General features: G+C 36.7%; 2 protein-coding genes across 3 annotated transcripts; both read right to left on the reverse strand.

Moving 5' to 3' along the window:
* Window positions 1-1,566: 1,566 nt before the first annotated feature.
* Window positions 1,567-4,166, reverse strand: mrpl42 (mitochondrial ribosomal protein L42). The gene is made up of 5 exons (XM_059326086.1): window positions 4,030-4,166; window positions 3,607-3,664; window positions 3,040-3,124; window positions 1,852-2,015; window positions 1,567-1,696 (listed from the first exon to the last, which is right to left on the reverse strand). Exons 1-5 carry the CDS (start codon window positions 4,106-4,108, stop codon window positions 1,651-1,653), a joined length of 432 nt encoding a protein of 143 aa, XP_059182069.1. The 5' UTR covers window positions 4,109-4,166; the 3' UTR covers window positions 1,567-1,650.
* A 1,187-nt stretch (window positions 4,167-5,353) lies between these two features.
* On the reverse strand, window positions 5,354-13,193 carry pwp1 (PWP1 homolog, endonuclein). Of its 2 annotated transcripts, none has more exons than XM_059325848.1 (15): window positions 12,956-13,193; window positions 11,875-11,933; window positions 11,524-11,699; window positions 11,297-11,382; window positions 10,497-10,593; window positions 10,212-10,322; window positions 9,872-10,002; window positions 9,104-9,177; window positions 8,867-8,963; window positions 8,694-8,755; window positions 7,952-8,063; window positions 7,675-7,765; window positions 6,750-6,871; window positions 6,204-6,309; window positions 5,354-6,112 (listed from the first exon to the last, which is right to left on the reverse strand). In XM_059325848.1, the coding sequence occupies exons 1-15, from the start codon at window positions 13,019-13,021 to the stop codon at window positions 6,018-6,020; spliced, it is 1,485 nt and encodes a 494-aa protein (XP_059181831.1). In that variant the 5' UTR covers window positions 13,022-13,193; the 3' UTR covers window positions 5,354-6,017. The 2 variants fall into 2 exon arrangements, with proteins under 2 accessions (XP_059181831.1, XP_059181832.1); XM_059325849.1 differs by having other exon boundaries at window positions 5,355-6,112; window positions 9,104-9,174; window positions 12,956-13,192.
* Window positions 13,194-14,117: the final 924 nt, after the last annotated feature.

Consider the following 14,117-nt stretch of genomic DNA (forward strand, 5'->3'; position numbering starts at 1 on the left):
TCCGGTGGCTTCACATGACGTCAGGAAATATGCTGCTGTTCAATATTTTCTGTGTAGAAATATAAATCGTCACCCTGTTAAAATAATCGCTTTATAAATAATAAATAATAAATAATAATAATAAATAAATAATAAATTAAATAATCATTTTTTCAAGTTTTGCAGGAAACACAAAAAACGTCACCAAAAGTGTAACATTTGACATTTATTGATTAATTCACTTAAAAATGATGTAACAAAGGATGGCTATTGGCATAGTAATAACACTGTGTGTAAATAATGTAACTTAAGAGAAATAAATGACTTAGGCAAGTTTTTGAACATGCCTTTGTGACTTAAGCAAGATATGGTAACACTTTATTTTGAAGGTGTCTACATAAGTCACACAAGCCTGTCAGAAACATGACATGACAAGTATCATGAGCATTGTTACTTAGAAGTGTCATTAATGTTCATGACACATCCCATGTCATGTTTATGACACGCTCATGTCACTCTTACTCTTATTAAGCGTTTCATTCTTTAAAATTTTTTTTTTTTTAACTCAATAGAGAAAATGCTCAAATCCTCTTAAACTTACTCCACTATTATTTTTTTGTTTTTCTTACACGCACCTCTTGCTGTGAGGCAAAAGTGTGAACCAGTTATTTGTTGTCATATTTCTCTCTGCCAGTGTTGATAGCTATATGTTCTATGTATTTTTTTATATACGTATATGTATTCCCATTCACTGCCTAGAAAACATTTGGCTGTAACATTAGAAATTCCCAGTTTGGGATCAATAAAGTCCATCTAACTAATAAAAAAAACACCACATAAAAACAAAGAGTATAAAAAAAAGTAAATGTTGTTGCATTACACAATAATATTCAAATCCCATCCTCAGTTTTAGTATGTACACATGCAAGGCACCGGACTCATTTTGTTGTTGTTCTCAATGTATAGACACAGAATATAAGGCAAAAACAAGCACCCATGTTCATAATAACAAATGCAAGTATGGGTACAGTACAAAAAGGTCTGCAGCCAACAAAAAAAGTGAAATGACCACTTAAATACTGTAGTAAATGTCGTCATTCTGTAGGGGTCAGGCTCCATGCTTGTAAAATATACTATTTAGAACGCCAACTTTTGTCAGTTTTCTTTTACATCTTTGTTGTAAACCGGTGTTGGTGTCTAGTTGTGGTGTGCATAACTTTGATCTATGCAAGACTCGTTTGGTTTCATTTTTCTTGCAGGCACATGAATACTCTATATGAACACATTACTCAAAGATCAACAAACTCCAGTATGATCTGATACCGCCACTCAGATTGAGAGATTAAGTACATGATATCCTTCTTGTTTTTCATACATATGAGGATCAAAACTACTTTTACTCCATAACTCTAATATGTTTACCAGGATTTAAAATGAGAGCTAGTTCATTAGATTTGTATTCACAGGAGATTTCAGAAAGACCCTGAAATCATGAAATCTATAAATAATCTCAGCCAAAGAAAATACAAGTACGATTTCAACCTGTTCGACTGTAGCAGCACTGAATTAAAAACTCATGACAACCTATGAAATATTAAACAGTTTATTATACAGAATTGTGTCAATAACATGAACAAACATAATTTGAAGGTTTGTAACTTCAGACTTCAACTATCTGTCCTTTGGGGGATTCCTGTTTCTGCGTCTCTGGTGGTACCTGTGAACAGTGACACAGAAAAAAATTAATTTAGACCAATATTTACCTGACATAAATACAAATCTGACTACAAGAAGCCACCAAATGTCTACATCAGAGTCAGCCACTCATCTAGTCCTGATTCAGCACAAAAAAAGGACATATTTTTTACTTACTGTCCTAATGGATACCAGCGGTGTTTGGTGGTGAAGAACATTTTGCTCAACTCCTCAATAGTTGGTCCCTTTTTGTCCCGCAGCACCTCCTTGCTGAGGTGGGCCTTTAAAATCATGTCGTGGGTCTCAGTCTGGTTGGTCAGGGGGTCTGGACGATCTATAGGCTGCAAAGATTTACTGTCATGAGCAAGGTTCTCCCTTACATATTTTAAAATAATGCAGTACTTCAAATGATGCAGAACACTTAATTCCATAAATCATTTTTAAAAAATTCAAGTTGAATTTCTTTGATCATTTATTTTACAAAAACTGTAATATTGGAATAAAACAGAATCTATATAAACAAAATTTTTTAAAGTGTTACTTTTGTTTACGTTTTTAATAAAGTATGTAGAATAAAGTGATTTTGATGAAATATCACAATTTTATCGTGAGGTTTGGCTGTGTTTCATGAAAGAATCATTCGTCACACATGATTATTTCAAGGACTACCAGAAATGGGAAAATGTGACAATAATTTCTGTTTTCACAGTTTCTGTTTATGATAAATGGTATTATTTTGCAGATTTAAAAAAAGAAATCATGCCTTCCAAACCTGCTGGTCAGGTGTGGGGTTCAGAGGTGTAATTTCCAGAAGTCATGAAACAATTTCAGTCTATCTTTTTGTACAGAATACGGATACTCATATATCTGACTGGTGCACATCTGTGAGAGCCATATGCCGTCAGTTCTACGTTGCTTCACCCTTGTGCCAAAAGCCTTTAAGCATTTTTTTAATTTAAGGTTTAAAATCTCACTTGAAGATTTAAGCAAACAGAACTTGAAAAACTGAAATGTATATTTATGTGTCTTTAGGGACAGAGGAAGGCAAATGAGCTCCAGAGGGCAAAAAATTGGCAAGATTTTAATAAAACGCAGAAACGCAGAAAAAAAAACTGGACGTTCTAATTTCTCTTTTGTGGAGATTTATTGTTTTTTAAAAAGCAATGAATCTATTTATTTTAGTGTTTATTCCTGTTTTATTTATTTTATTGTCTCTTGTTCTCTTTGTTTATGTACAGCACTTTGTTGCGGCTATGTTTGTTTTAAAGTGCTTTACAAATAAAGTTGAGTTGAAACATTGCTACTCAGTTAGATCATGTGATAAATGACATACTGATATTTTAAGGATGGAAAGCACTCTCTTACCTGGGTCAGCTCATAGGGAATGTCAGCAGCGGGATGGTAGCACACTATGGTATTCCCATCTGAGGTCACACCAATTTCCGGAGTACTAAACCAAAGAAAATGAGAATTTATTGTCCTGATCACAATAATATCTTCAGAAATGATCATGCTGTATCAAATGCACATTCAAATATAAGCATTGTGTTTTGACATAACAATTTCTTCAGCATTTGTTTGGGTAACAATTACTGTAATAATGTGCAGAGTTTACAACCACAGGCCTGCATCTATAACTTACAAAACTACCAGTTTGTCCACACAATTACATTTATACAGGATGGCCAATAAAATAGTGAAAACCCCTTGCAGATAGCAAAGGTGCAGCATGTTTGCACATCTGCAACTTGCAACTTTACCTCTACCATAGTGTCATGATTAATAAATAGCTAAAAATAACCTTTTTATCCATTAAAAACGATTATAAAAAAGAAAATAGGGCCCAGTACAATAACTAGACTAAACATGGGTGACGTGCAAATCCTATTATTCCGAATTTAGTTTAATCCAAACAGTTTACACTGAACATACCCGTCAGGACTATCAAGTGAAGGACCACTGGACTTCTGTCGCATTGGCACCAAACATTCTGCAACAAAACGCAAGTGAGACACACAAATATACACAAAAGCTAGAAATACTAACATATCACACTTGAAGCCATAAATCCGCACAAAATTACCATAAATGTTGATTTTATGACCTGAAGACAGTTATGACACCTGCTAACAATTTATTTAATTCATGTATTTCACAGAAAATACGCTTTTGACAGAGAAAAGACAACAAGTGCTCGCTAAAAGCAAATGTCTACCTAAAATGACTATTCTCAAGGTTAGCCTCTGTTAGCTTAGCTGTTACCATTACGCTATCTGTTATAAACGGTAAACTTTTAATGTAAATGTATATGACCTCAAAGAAATAACCCGTTAAATGTATGAAAACACAACTTACTTTGTACATGTCGTGCTGTGGTGCAGCTAGAAAGTCTCGTCATTAGACTGTGTAGCTTGCACAAATGACCCGACGCCATGCTCAGTTATTTTTCGTGTGTGCACCACTGTCAAAGCTCCGTGTTTGCACTCAGACTCCCTCACTTTTGTTCCACCTTTCAAACGAGCTGGTGAGTCATAGAAACGCAAACCAGACATTTCTGAAATTCTTCCATTTTACATTATTTTTGATCAACTAATAAATACGCTAATAAAAATTACAATTTAAGAATGTATTTAATCAAAAACACATTTTATAGTTGTATCTATCCACATCTTTATAGGGATTTGATAAAAGCCTTCAGTGACTGGAGTCACAAGAACTATCTCCTACTGAACACCTCAAAGACTAAGGAAATGATCAGAGATTTCCACAGGTTCAAGACCCCCCTTCAGCCAGTGAATACCTGTGGGGTGGACATGGAGGTGGTGCCAAGTTATAAGTATCTAGGTGTATACCTGGATAATAAGCTGGACTGGTCCCTAAACACAGACGCTCTCTACAAAAAGGGGCAGAGCCGCCTCTTTTTCTTAAGGAAGCTCAGATCTCTGGACATCTGTAGTAAGATGCTGCAGATGTTTTATCAGTGTGTGGTGGTAGTGTGTTGTTTTATGCTGCAGTCTGCTGGGGAGGCAGCATCAACACAGAGATGAAGGCGGTTGGACAGACTGGTCTAAAGAGCTGGTTCTGTGGTTGGAGTCAGGTTGGACACACTGGAGGAGGTGGTGGAGAGATGACCTGTCAACATGTTCCAGGTCATCCTGATATACCCAGATCATCTGCTACACAAAACCTTTATGCACCAAAAAAACAGCAGTGGACGGCTCCTCTCTCTCCGTTGCAGGACGGAGAGATTCAAAAGATCCTTCTCTCCTACAGCCATCAGGCTGTCTCATTCTTCAAGAGATTCTACTAGACTAACTGAATTTCCCCTCAGGGATAAATAAAGTAACTTTGATTTGATTTTGATTTCGGCAAGGTTATATGTTACATTACATGTATCCTAAAGGCAAAATAATTTCTGATTTTAAATGTAAAACGTATCACACTCTCCTCTAGGGCCAATCTTCAATATAATTACATGGGAATTTTTTTAAATCGCATAGTTTTCCCTATCAGCTTCCTTTTTCACAAAACATAAGCAGTAGGCACCAAACCATAAACAGGAGGAAAGGTACAAGATTACTTAATATACAAATAATCTAGTCCATTGACTGAAAGTTTATAATTTTGACTTCATGTTTCATTTTAGACATCATTTTGTTGAACATCATCCATCATCTGAGGCTCACATATTCCAAATGAAAAGGTTTACACATTTCAACTGTATTTATTTATGTATTTATTTATTCAATATACAGCATTTAAATGACAATTTTTCAATTCTTTGGGCATATATGAGTACACAGGCTCATTTTGATGTTTCAACGTAACATTCATCATTACCAGGAAACCCAGGTACACAATATCCTGATGTAAATGACATACTTTCCTGTGAAAATAATTGTGGTAGCATATTACATTTGTGAATGTATAGAGAAGGCAAATTCCAAGAGATCTCAAAGTCCTATAAACGATTCAGACTGATCCAACTATTTGAATCGCTGCTTCCACCGAAAAATCCAAAATTAATTTTTGGAAATGTTCAATAACATGAATATTTAAAAAAAACCATGTTCTTTTCTTTTCTTAACACATCTCTGAGTGTGCAAAGCAGCTGTTATCTGTGCAGAGAGACAAACTGAACATGTTTCTCAGGTGTTTTATGTACAGTTTGCATTCTGGCCGACCTTTCAAATCCTTCAGGAATGCCGCTTTGTTTATTCCCATCCTTTCCCCGTGAACTACTGCACGATGAGGCACACAGCAACAAGCGGAGCAGCTAGATATGTTTCCAGGGATGCTCAGTTTATTCGTTTTTACAGGTAGTTGATGCATCCAGAGTGTGACTAGGAGACCTCCATCTCTGCTGCGGCTGCACTGCTGGACGCCTGTGCCCCCGTGTTCACCACCAGGCGCTCTCGCCCGCCAAACACCTCGGCCACTGAAGGCAAAAAAAGCATTATTCATTTAACAACTGACTTCATGAATACAGATCAGTGTTGGACTGTGTGGAGACAATTAAGAAACCCTACCTGCTGCAACATCACTTATATCCCAAACCCGCAAGCCGTCCTTCTGTCCTCCGAAGGCGTAGACGAAGGGCTGATCAGGGCAACAAGACGCACAGAACAGCACACCCTGTTCAAGGCAAGGCAAGTTTATTTGTATAGCACAATTCAACACAAGGTAATTCAAAGTGCTTTACATAAACATTAAAAACAGCAAGACACAATTGAAAACAGTAAAAACAGGGAAATAGAAATAAAAATAGGATAAAATAAGATACAGCAGGAGATAAAATAATAAAAAGCACAAGTCAAACATTGTGTAGTTAAAAAGTAAGGGCAGTAGAGTAGAGCAGATAAGTGTTAAAGTTAAGAGTACGCTGCAGTAAACAATAGTGTTTTTAGTCCTGATTTAAAGGAGCTGAGCGTTTGGGCAGACCTCAGATCTACAGGTAGTTCACAGCCAGAGAAGTACTTTGTTAGAACTCCTTTAACAATCACACACTTAAAGACTTTGATATGGCAAAAATATTTCAATCTGAGGTCTACATGGTGAATAAAAAAAGTTCTTACCATTTTCATGTCCCGCGAGTGCACCAGGTTGGGCTTGTTGCCCAAAATGTCCCAAATCTTAACGTGTTTGTCAGCTGACGAGGTGACGAGGCATCCTTTAATCTGGCTGCTGAGGTCCAAACCTGCAGGAAGGTCGACAAAGTTTACATATGTCAGGGTGCTTAGTTGCCAATGTCAACAACATACATAACACTAAAAAAAAATAAACAAATGAATAAATAAATAAATGCATAAATAAATATGCCTATGAAATAAATCCTGACTTCTTGCTGGACCAGCAAACTTTCTGACAAACTATTCTGTCTGAAGCTGTGAAATAATCAGGCCTCACTCATTTAAATATTAAAACAATGGTAATAAAAAAAAAGTTGTAAAATGATTAAATAAAGTCCCCTGAAATAAATAATTGTGAAATTATGGAAAGAATAAAAAAAAGAAAAAAAAATTGTAATTCATATATATATATGTTTTTGTTTGTTTGCCTTATTTTCAGTTTTATTTCATTCATTTATTTTATGAATTAAATTTATAGATTTTAATGTAATGTCATAGTTTTACTGGAGCAGGTGTATTCAAGATTTCACCAACAATCCCTCCACACTGACAATACGCCTAAATTAAACTTGCATGGCTGATCAATTTTTGTACTGTAAGAGTCTTTCTGGCTGGTCTGGTGTTATTCACTGGGCTCATCAAAATGTGTACAAAGACTGACTAAAAATAAAGTCGCCACATGTTTTCCCATGCCTCTCTAACAATGTTAGCCCATAATTTCATCCTTCCTGAGTGACTCAGGACCGACAGTATCACCACACAGAGCACAACAACATTCATTTGAGCTGTTTAAACAATGAATATGCTGCACTGAGACAATAACTGGAAACATAGAACTATTATTCTTTGATCACACACACACACCACACACCTGACACTTCTTCGTCATGAGCCTTCAGTGTGAAAACAGGTTTATCTGAACGTGCGTCCAGACAGTAAACAAATCCATCCTCTGTGCTGGCCTGAAACACAAAACCACAAACACAAATTCACCACTGAGCTTGTGAATGAAAATGGCATAAAAACATGGTTTATTGCACAACAAACAGAAAGCACAGACACCAGCTATATTTATAATAATTATTTATAAGTATTGTGTTAAAAGGGAAGTGGATTATTTCCTTTAAAATAGAAGACTTTGAGCCTACCAGGAAGTTGCACGGTGAGAAGTGGTTCCAGACCACTCGCTCTACCTGTCCACTGAACCTCCAGGTGCGGTTGCTGCTGTCTGGACTGCGGCAGTCATACAGCACAACTGTCCTGGAAAGAAAACATTTGTGTCTCAAACTCACTTTGAATGAAAAAACATTGTTCTCATTCTATGAGAATTTTTTTCAGGACAACAATATGGTCTCAATCGCCAGTAAAAAATCATCTTCAAGACAATTTGATGTCAACAGTTGTAATAAAGGCCCTATTTAGAAGAAAATAGAAGATAAAAAATCATATGATTTGGGGCGTGACTACCTTTGATTGACAGGTCACTAACAAGGCGAGCCGTCATCAGGAGAGAAGCAGAGCAATGCGTATCCACGGCAACGTGTCAATAAAGTTATATATAACGTTATATGGATAGAAAAGAGGACGTTTACCGATTTGGTCTCATAACTTTGACCCTTTCACACTATATTTTCACTTAATGACAGTTTATTTAAACGTTTTGTTCAGTAAAAATGTCTTGTTGAGTGTTTGGTTGGACTAACAGACACTCCCAAGGAGTCGCTGCTCAGTTTTCTGAGGTAAGTAACGTACATTTTGTTTTTGTTTTTTTGCTAGCCAAAACTAACATCCCAGTTAATGTTCCAGTTAATGCTAAACACCTCGGCCACTGAAGGCAAAAAAGCATTATTCTCATTCTATACAATAACAACAACACTTGGTTACACATACTTGTCATATGATCCTGATATCAGAGTCTGAGCCTCAAACGGGTGGAATGATATCGTCTGTACCTGGAAGGTAAAAATAGGTTTTCTAGCAGCTGAAGCCTGCAGATTCTGAGGGTGTAATACAAAATATACACTGTGATTTTCATCCAGCACAGTTTTTGTTGTCATTAATACCTTATCTGTTTGTCTGCGCAGAGTTGTGGCTGGTTTGCCTTGACTGAGATCCCACAAGATAACGGTCTCGTCTGCCGATCCACTGGCCAACACATTTCTAAAGAAGATGGATTTGTTTTAAGGGAAAATAAATATTTTGAGTGTAGACATAAACACACAGTAACGGTACTTTGGGTGCACTGTTAGAAGACCCTTTTCCAGTAATATTAAGGAATAAATCAGCCTCAGAATACTGACCTGACCAGTCTGTTCCAGGATAAATCCAGCACTGCGTCTGTGTGCCCCTCCACAGGCTCTGCTGCTGCTCCCTGCCACCATGACAACAAGCAGTAATGTGTTGGGATTTCTTTTTGAATGAAGCTTAAAATTTTTGCCGTCATATTTTATGAAGTCATCACCTTAAATACATCCTGAAATAAAATCCTCAATTTGAAAAAAACTGATAATCAAGATAAAATGTTTGTATTTTTGGATGTAAAAATTTAATTTATGATCCTGTTAGTTTGGTGTTAGACGGCTGTGTAAATACTGGTGTGTGAGGAATGGACAATTTTGTTTTTTTAAAAGTTAAATGCCAATAAATATGGTTTTAAGCAGAACGTTTTGTTAGATAAAATATGAAAAAACTGGGATATTAATAATAGTTTATCCTCAACTTACTGTATCAAAAAATAAATAATAGACTAGAATATGCTAAATGTTTTTTTAAAAAGCTGAACATCATTCAAATATTAAATTATAATGTTATGAATGAGGCTTCTAACTATTCAGTACAGCCCTAGAACATCTTTTACACATCTTAAAACAGAAGAAATTCATTCCCCTTCCAAACTTTTTAATTATCAAGCCAATAAAAGCCTTTTTTTCCCACTTATTTTAATTACAAAAATATAATCTATTTCATTACAGGCTTAAAGTATCAACTTAAATCTACTCTACCAGACCCCATTGCCACCATTGACAGATGGTTGTATAAGACAGTGTTAAAAAAAAAAAAACTTGTACCTTCTTGCTTTTCTTTTTCTTCTTGGCGGCCTTCTTGCTGCCCAGAGAGAAGGCGGGCTCTAAACAGTCCACCACATCCAGGTCCCACACATCTATCTGAGGAGTCATGTTGCCCACAGCGGCATAGTTACCTGCAGGAAGGACACACAGAGCAGAACAAGGTCAGGTAACAACACTGGCATGTAAAGATGAAATATAATGTTCAGAAAAACTGCTGTCAATGAATGTCAGGCTTAACTGTGGAGTCATAGAAGTAATCATTTTACAAAATGAGGCCTGGTTTGAAGAGGAACAAGATTTTTTAAAGAGGTTTGTCAGAGAAAAACCTGAATAGTCTTACCGGGTGCTTCTCCGGGGCTGGGGTCAAAGTTCAGCCACTCCACACACAGAGGGTAAGCTGGCAGCATGACATCATGGTGAACATACAGAGAGTCCTCGTCTGAGTTATAGACTGGAAAGCAAGAAATCAAGTGTTTAATATACATTTGAGAATTCTATAAAATAAGAGGTTTACAGTAAATATTTGCACATTTCTTTTACATGTGATATACTTATAGGTTATAGTGTAAGCTAGTACAACTACAAGAAAAAAGCTTCATAACATGTATCATATGAGGATATTTACTATGGATCTCCAGATTGCATACGTCCTTCTCTGCCCTGCCAGTTAGGATGAGGTTGTCAGTGGGCTTGATCTGGAAGTCTTCTCGCTCGTATTGGTCCTACAGGGAACAACAAAGTTAAAAGTGAACTTCACTTCAGGGTAAAATTTCATGGCTTTTTCAAAGGTTTATTGACATACCTACACAAAAATAAATGTAATAATAAAATAATACATTTTAAAAAGGCAGGTGTTTTACACAAATCAATTAATTCATAAAAAAAGAAGAAAGAAATCCAAACGAAGCATTTATCATGGCCAGAAACGGTTTAAACTGAAATTATTTTTCAAATTTGAGACCATACTGTCCAAAAATAAACCAATCATGCAATAATCAGATACTGTAAAATAGTAAATTCTCCACTCTGCACAACTAAGATGCCATTAATGACTCGGCTAGGAACAGTCGCATAACAAAAAATTTGTGAAACTTGCAAATGAACAGCAGGCTGCTTACACAGAGCTGAGAGGAGGGGACAAAAGAGATTTGAAAGCAGAGGTTGTAAAATGTAAATAATACTCTATGTATAGTTTGTGGAGCCCCCATCCTTTTTAAATATTGGTAAAACTTGTTGTTTATACAGATTCCACTTTTTACTCAACTGTTGACAGAAATTCAACTTGCATTTAAAAAAAAAAAAAAGATTTATGGCATCAAAACTGTGTTATAGCGCCCAGAGACATTTCTGAGTTCTCTCTACTTCTAGCCATGATCATGGCGACTGTAGTGAATCTGTGTGCATGTGATCATTGACAGCACTTACTGTGTCTTTGATGGTGATGTAAGGATCCTCATCATTACAGCTGAACACTGTGAGTCCAGCCAGACTGTCACCGAGGCTCGCAGTTGCTAAATTGAAGAGGCAAAACAGCGAATACAAGGCCCGTCAGAACAAGACTCTTGTTTAAGTACACAAGCACAGAGGCAAAATATAATGAGCAGCAATGAGTCTGCAAAGATATACTGGACATAAGCAGCTATTCTCCTCACCTGCATCCTCTTCATCATATCTGTCCAGGCCGTACTCTGCCAGCTCGTCATCGTCCTCATTTCCTTCGTCACTCTTATTCTTTGGAGCCGCAGCAACTTCTGCGCTTGCGTTATCAAGATTGTCCTCACACGCTATACCTTCATCATCGTCTTCTTCTTCTGCTGCTGCTAAGTCCCTGATATAGCAGAGTCGATATAAACAAACAAACATGAGAAGAGCTGCAGTTGTTTCGGGAAGAACCATAATATTTTATTTCTATTCAGCGCTCACTTGATGGGCAATGCTGACAATGACATTTGAACATTCTGACAATAGATCACGGCAGTAAGATGCGTTTCATTCCGACATACCCGAGCTCCTCTCTTGCTTCAGTAATGATGCGTTGCAGCTCCTCTTGGCTCAACTCAACCTGTAATAAAAAACAAGTTGATAAGCTCATGTGTCTCAAGCTCTGATCAGATACAAGATGAAGAGAGAAAGAGAGAGACATTTTTTTGTTGGCAATTTTGGTTAAATCTATTAATACACAGTACAGTGGTAATAGTAAAAATGAAAAACTAACTTTTTAAAATACTTTTCCAGTTCACCTGATATTATTCGTCAGCACTAATTAAACTGTATATTTAGAGCTGCAACTGTTAGTCGACTAATTGATTCATCAATTGACAGAAAAAAAACATGACAAACAAGCAGTACTGAACGGGCCCTCGCAGTACACGTGTGTCGGGGGCATGCTGCCGTCGGGGTGTGTGCATTACAGGGTCCAGTCTATACCACCCCTATGAATTTCATTGCCTTAAGTGTTATAGTGTGGCCACGGTACCAAATATGAAATTAGACTGCCACCACAGTGCCACCTAGGGGCCGATCAATAAAACCTTAAAGGGTTATCCTCAGGAGGGCATTGACAATAATTGTACCAAGTTTTGTATAATAATGCACAAACTATCCCTTTAATCCTCACACAGTGTCTGAAGGAGGACTCAAGGACTTTCCAATCAAGTTCAATGGTAAAGCTAAACTTACTTTATCAGAGCAGGTTTGATTACATCTTTGAAAAAAACATTCTTGCGATACATGCATCTGATGCAATTTAAATAAAGATACACTGTATGTTATTTACTTGCTGGGTTGATAATTATTTTATTTGTAAGTACAATTTCTTTTTGTCGCTTAAAACGTAGCTAATAATTATCCTGACACTTTAACTTACGTTAGCGATCATTAGCTGTAACGTTAATACTTTTTCTAACATTTTATGTTTTGACAGCCTAAAGTAGCATCGGTAAAGCCACCTAAAAATGTTTTTTACAGCCAAAAGTGTAAGAGGTGTGGTAATTTAAACGATTACAGCAGCATGGTGTGTACCTGCCATGTTGACATATTAGCCGCCTGTCGGCTAACGCTAGCTAGCTCAACTTGTTAACTTACTTTGTCCGGGGTTGTCTTGGCAACGCCTCTCGCCACCCATCCGACACAAGTAATCTGGGCACTCATTTTGGATAAATCGTGCTGTTTAACGATTAAATACAGTAAAATCTACAAATGTGAAGCCTTTGATAAACTGCTCTAGCTCAGGCACGTACACAGGGGGCGTACATGTGAGTTACAATGGGTCCTGTGTCGCATCTCGATGGCGTCAGTTGAGCGTTGAGAAGGCTGCCTGATCAAAAATGTAGCAGAGACGTAAAGCCAGCTGACTGCTCCACTTTAAAACACGTTAAATCCACTTTCATTAACTCAAGTACTGTACTGAAATACAATTTTGAGTTACTTGTACCTTACTTGACTTTTTGGAAGCAAATATTTTACTTTTACTCCACTACTTTTATTTGACAGCTTTAGTTACTTTACATATTTAGACTATTCATATACTATACAAGCAACTAATAAATTATGCAACCCAGCAGTCAATGATTATAATATATATGATTCTGAAATGGGTGATTGTGCATAACGAGTACTTTTGATATTTTAAGAACATTTTGGTACTAATACTTATGTGCTTTTATTTCAGTATTTTATTGACTTTTATTGAAGACTGAATGTAGAACATTTACTTAACAGAGTATTTCCACACGGTGGTATTACTACTTTAACTTCAAAAGATCAGATTTTTTTCTCCTGCCACCGCTTAAAATATACAGCACTGCCTTATGTTGGATCTGTTTTGATATTGCATAGGTGCCTATGAAATTACCTCACCAAGCAGCTTCAGCATGTGAGCACCTGAGATTTTTTTAAAAAGGACTTCACTGTGTGCTTTGTTTAGTTTCTGGCATGTCCACCAACCAATCAACCAGGTTGAAGCAAATTTTACACACTTGCACAATGCACCTGGCAAGTAGTGAAAATTGTAACAGCATGACATCATATGGTTTCATGCAAGAGACTGACTAAACTGTCCGGTTTATTAAGTTCACCTGTATGTGCACACTCAACAACAGCTCTGCAATAGATGCTACCTTTGTGAGGCTTTTAGCACAGACATTTACACACTGTGAGATAAGTGTTTGTTGTTCTGTATTGCCCTACGTTGAGAGGTTTTTCTAATATTCTGTCTATCTCCAACTACTCCATGACACAGTGTCAA

The sequence above is a fragment of the Centropristis striata genome, chromosome 22 (assembly GCF_030273125.1).
Source record: "Centropristis striata isolate RG_2023a ecotype Rhode Island chromosome 22, C.striata_1.0, whole genome shotgun sequence".
NCBI classification, from domain to species: domain Eukaryota; kingdom Metazoa; phylum Chordata; class Actinopteri; order Perciformes; family Serranidae; genus Centropristis; species Centropristis striata.

What these genes read in the sequence shown, in the direction of transcription:
- mrpl42 (XM_059326086.1), bottom strand. Translation starts at nt 4,108, where the DNA reads ATGGCGTCGGGTCATTTGTGCAAGCTACACAGTCTAATGACGAGACTT. An exon ending in CACAGCACGACATGTACAAA is followed by an intron (nt 3,665 to 4,029) that starts GTAAGTTGTGTT and finishes GTTTTGTTGCAG; the next exon opens with AATGTTTGGTGCCAATGCGA. An exon ending in TTCCCTATGAGCTGACCCAG is followed by an intron (nt 2,016 to 3,039) that starts GTAAGAGAGTGC and finishes AAATCTTTGCAG; the next exon opens with CCTATAGATCGTCCAGACCC.
- pwp1 (XM_059325848.1), bottom strand. Translation starts at nt 13,021, where the DNA reads ATGAGTGCCCAGATTACTTGTGTCGGATGGGTGGCGAGAGGCGTTGCC. An exon ending in TCTCACCGTGCAACTTCCTG is followed by an intron (nt 7,766 to 7,951) that starts GTAGGCTCAAAG and finishes TTTGTGTTTCAG; the next exon opens with GCCAGCACAGAGGATGGATT. An exon ending in ACTCGCGGGACATGAAAATG is followed by an intron (nt 6,310 to 6,749) that starts GTAAGAACTTTT and finishes TGCCTTGAACAG; the next exon opens with GGTGTGCTGTTCTGTGCGTC.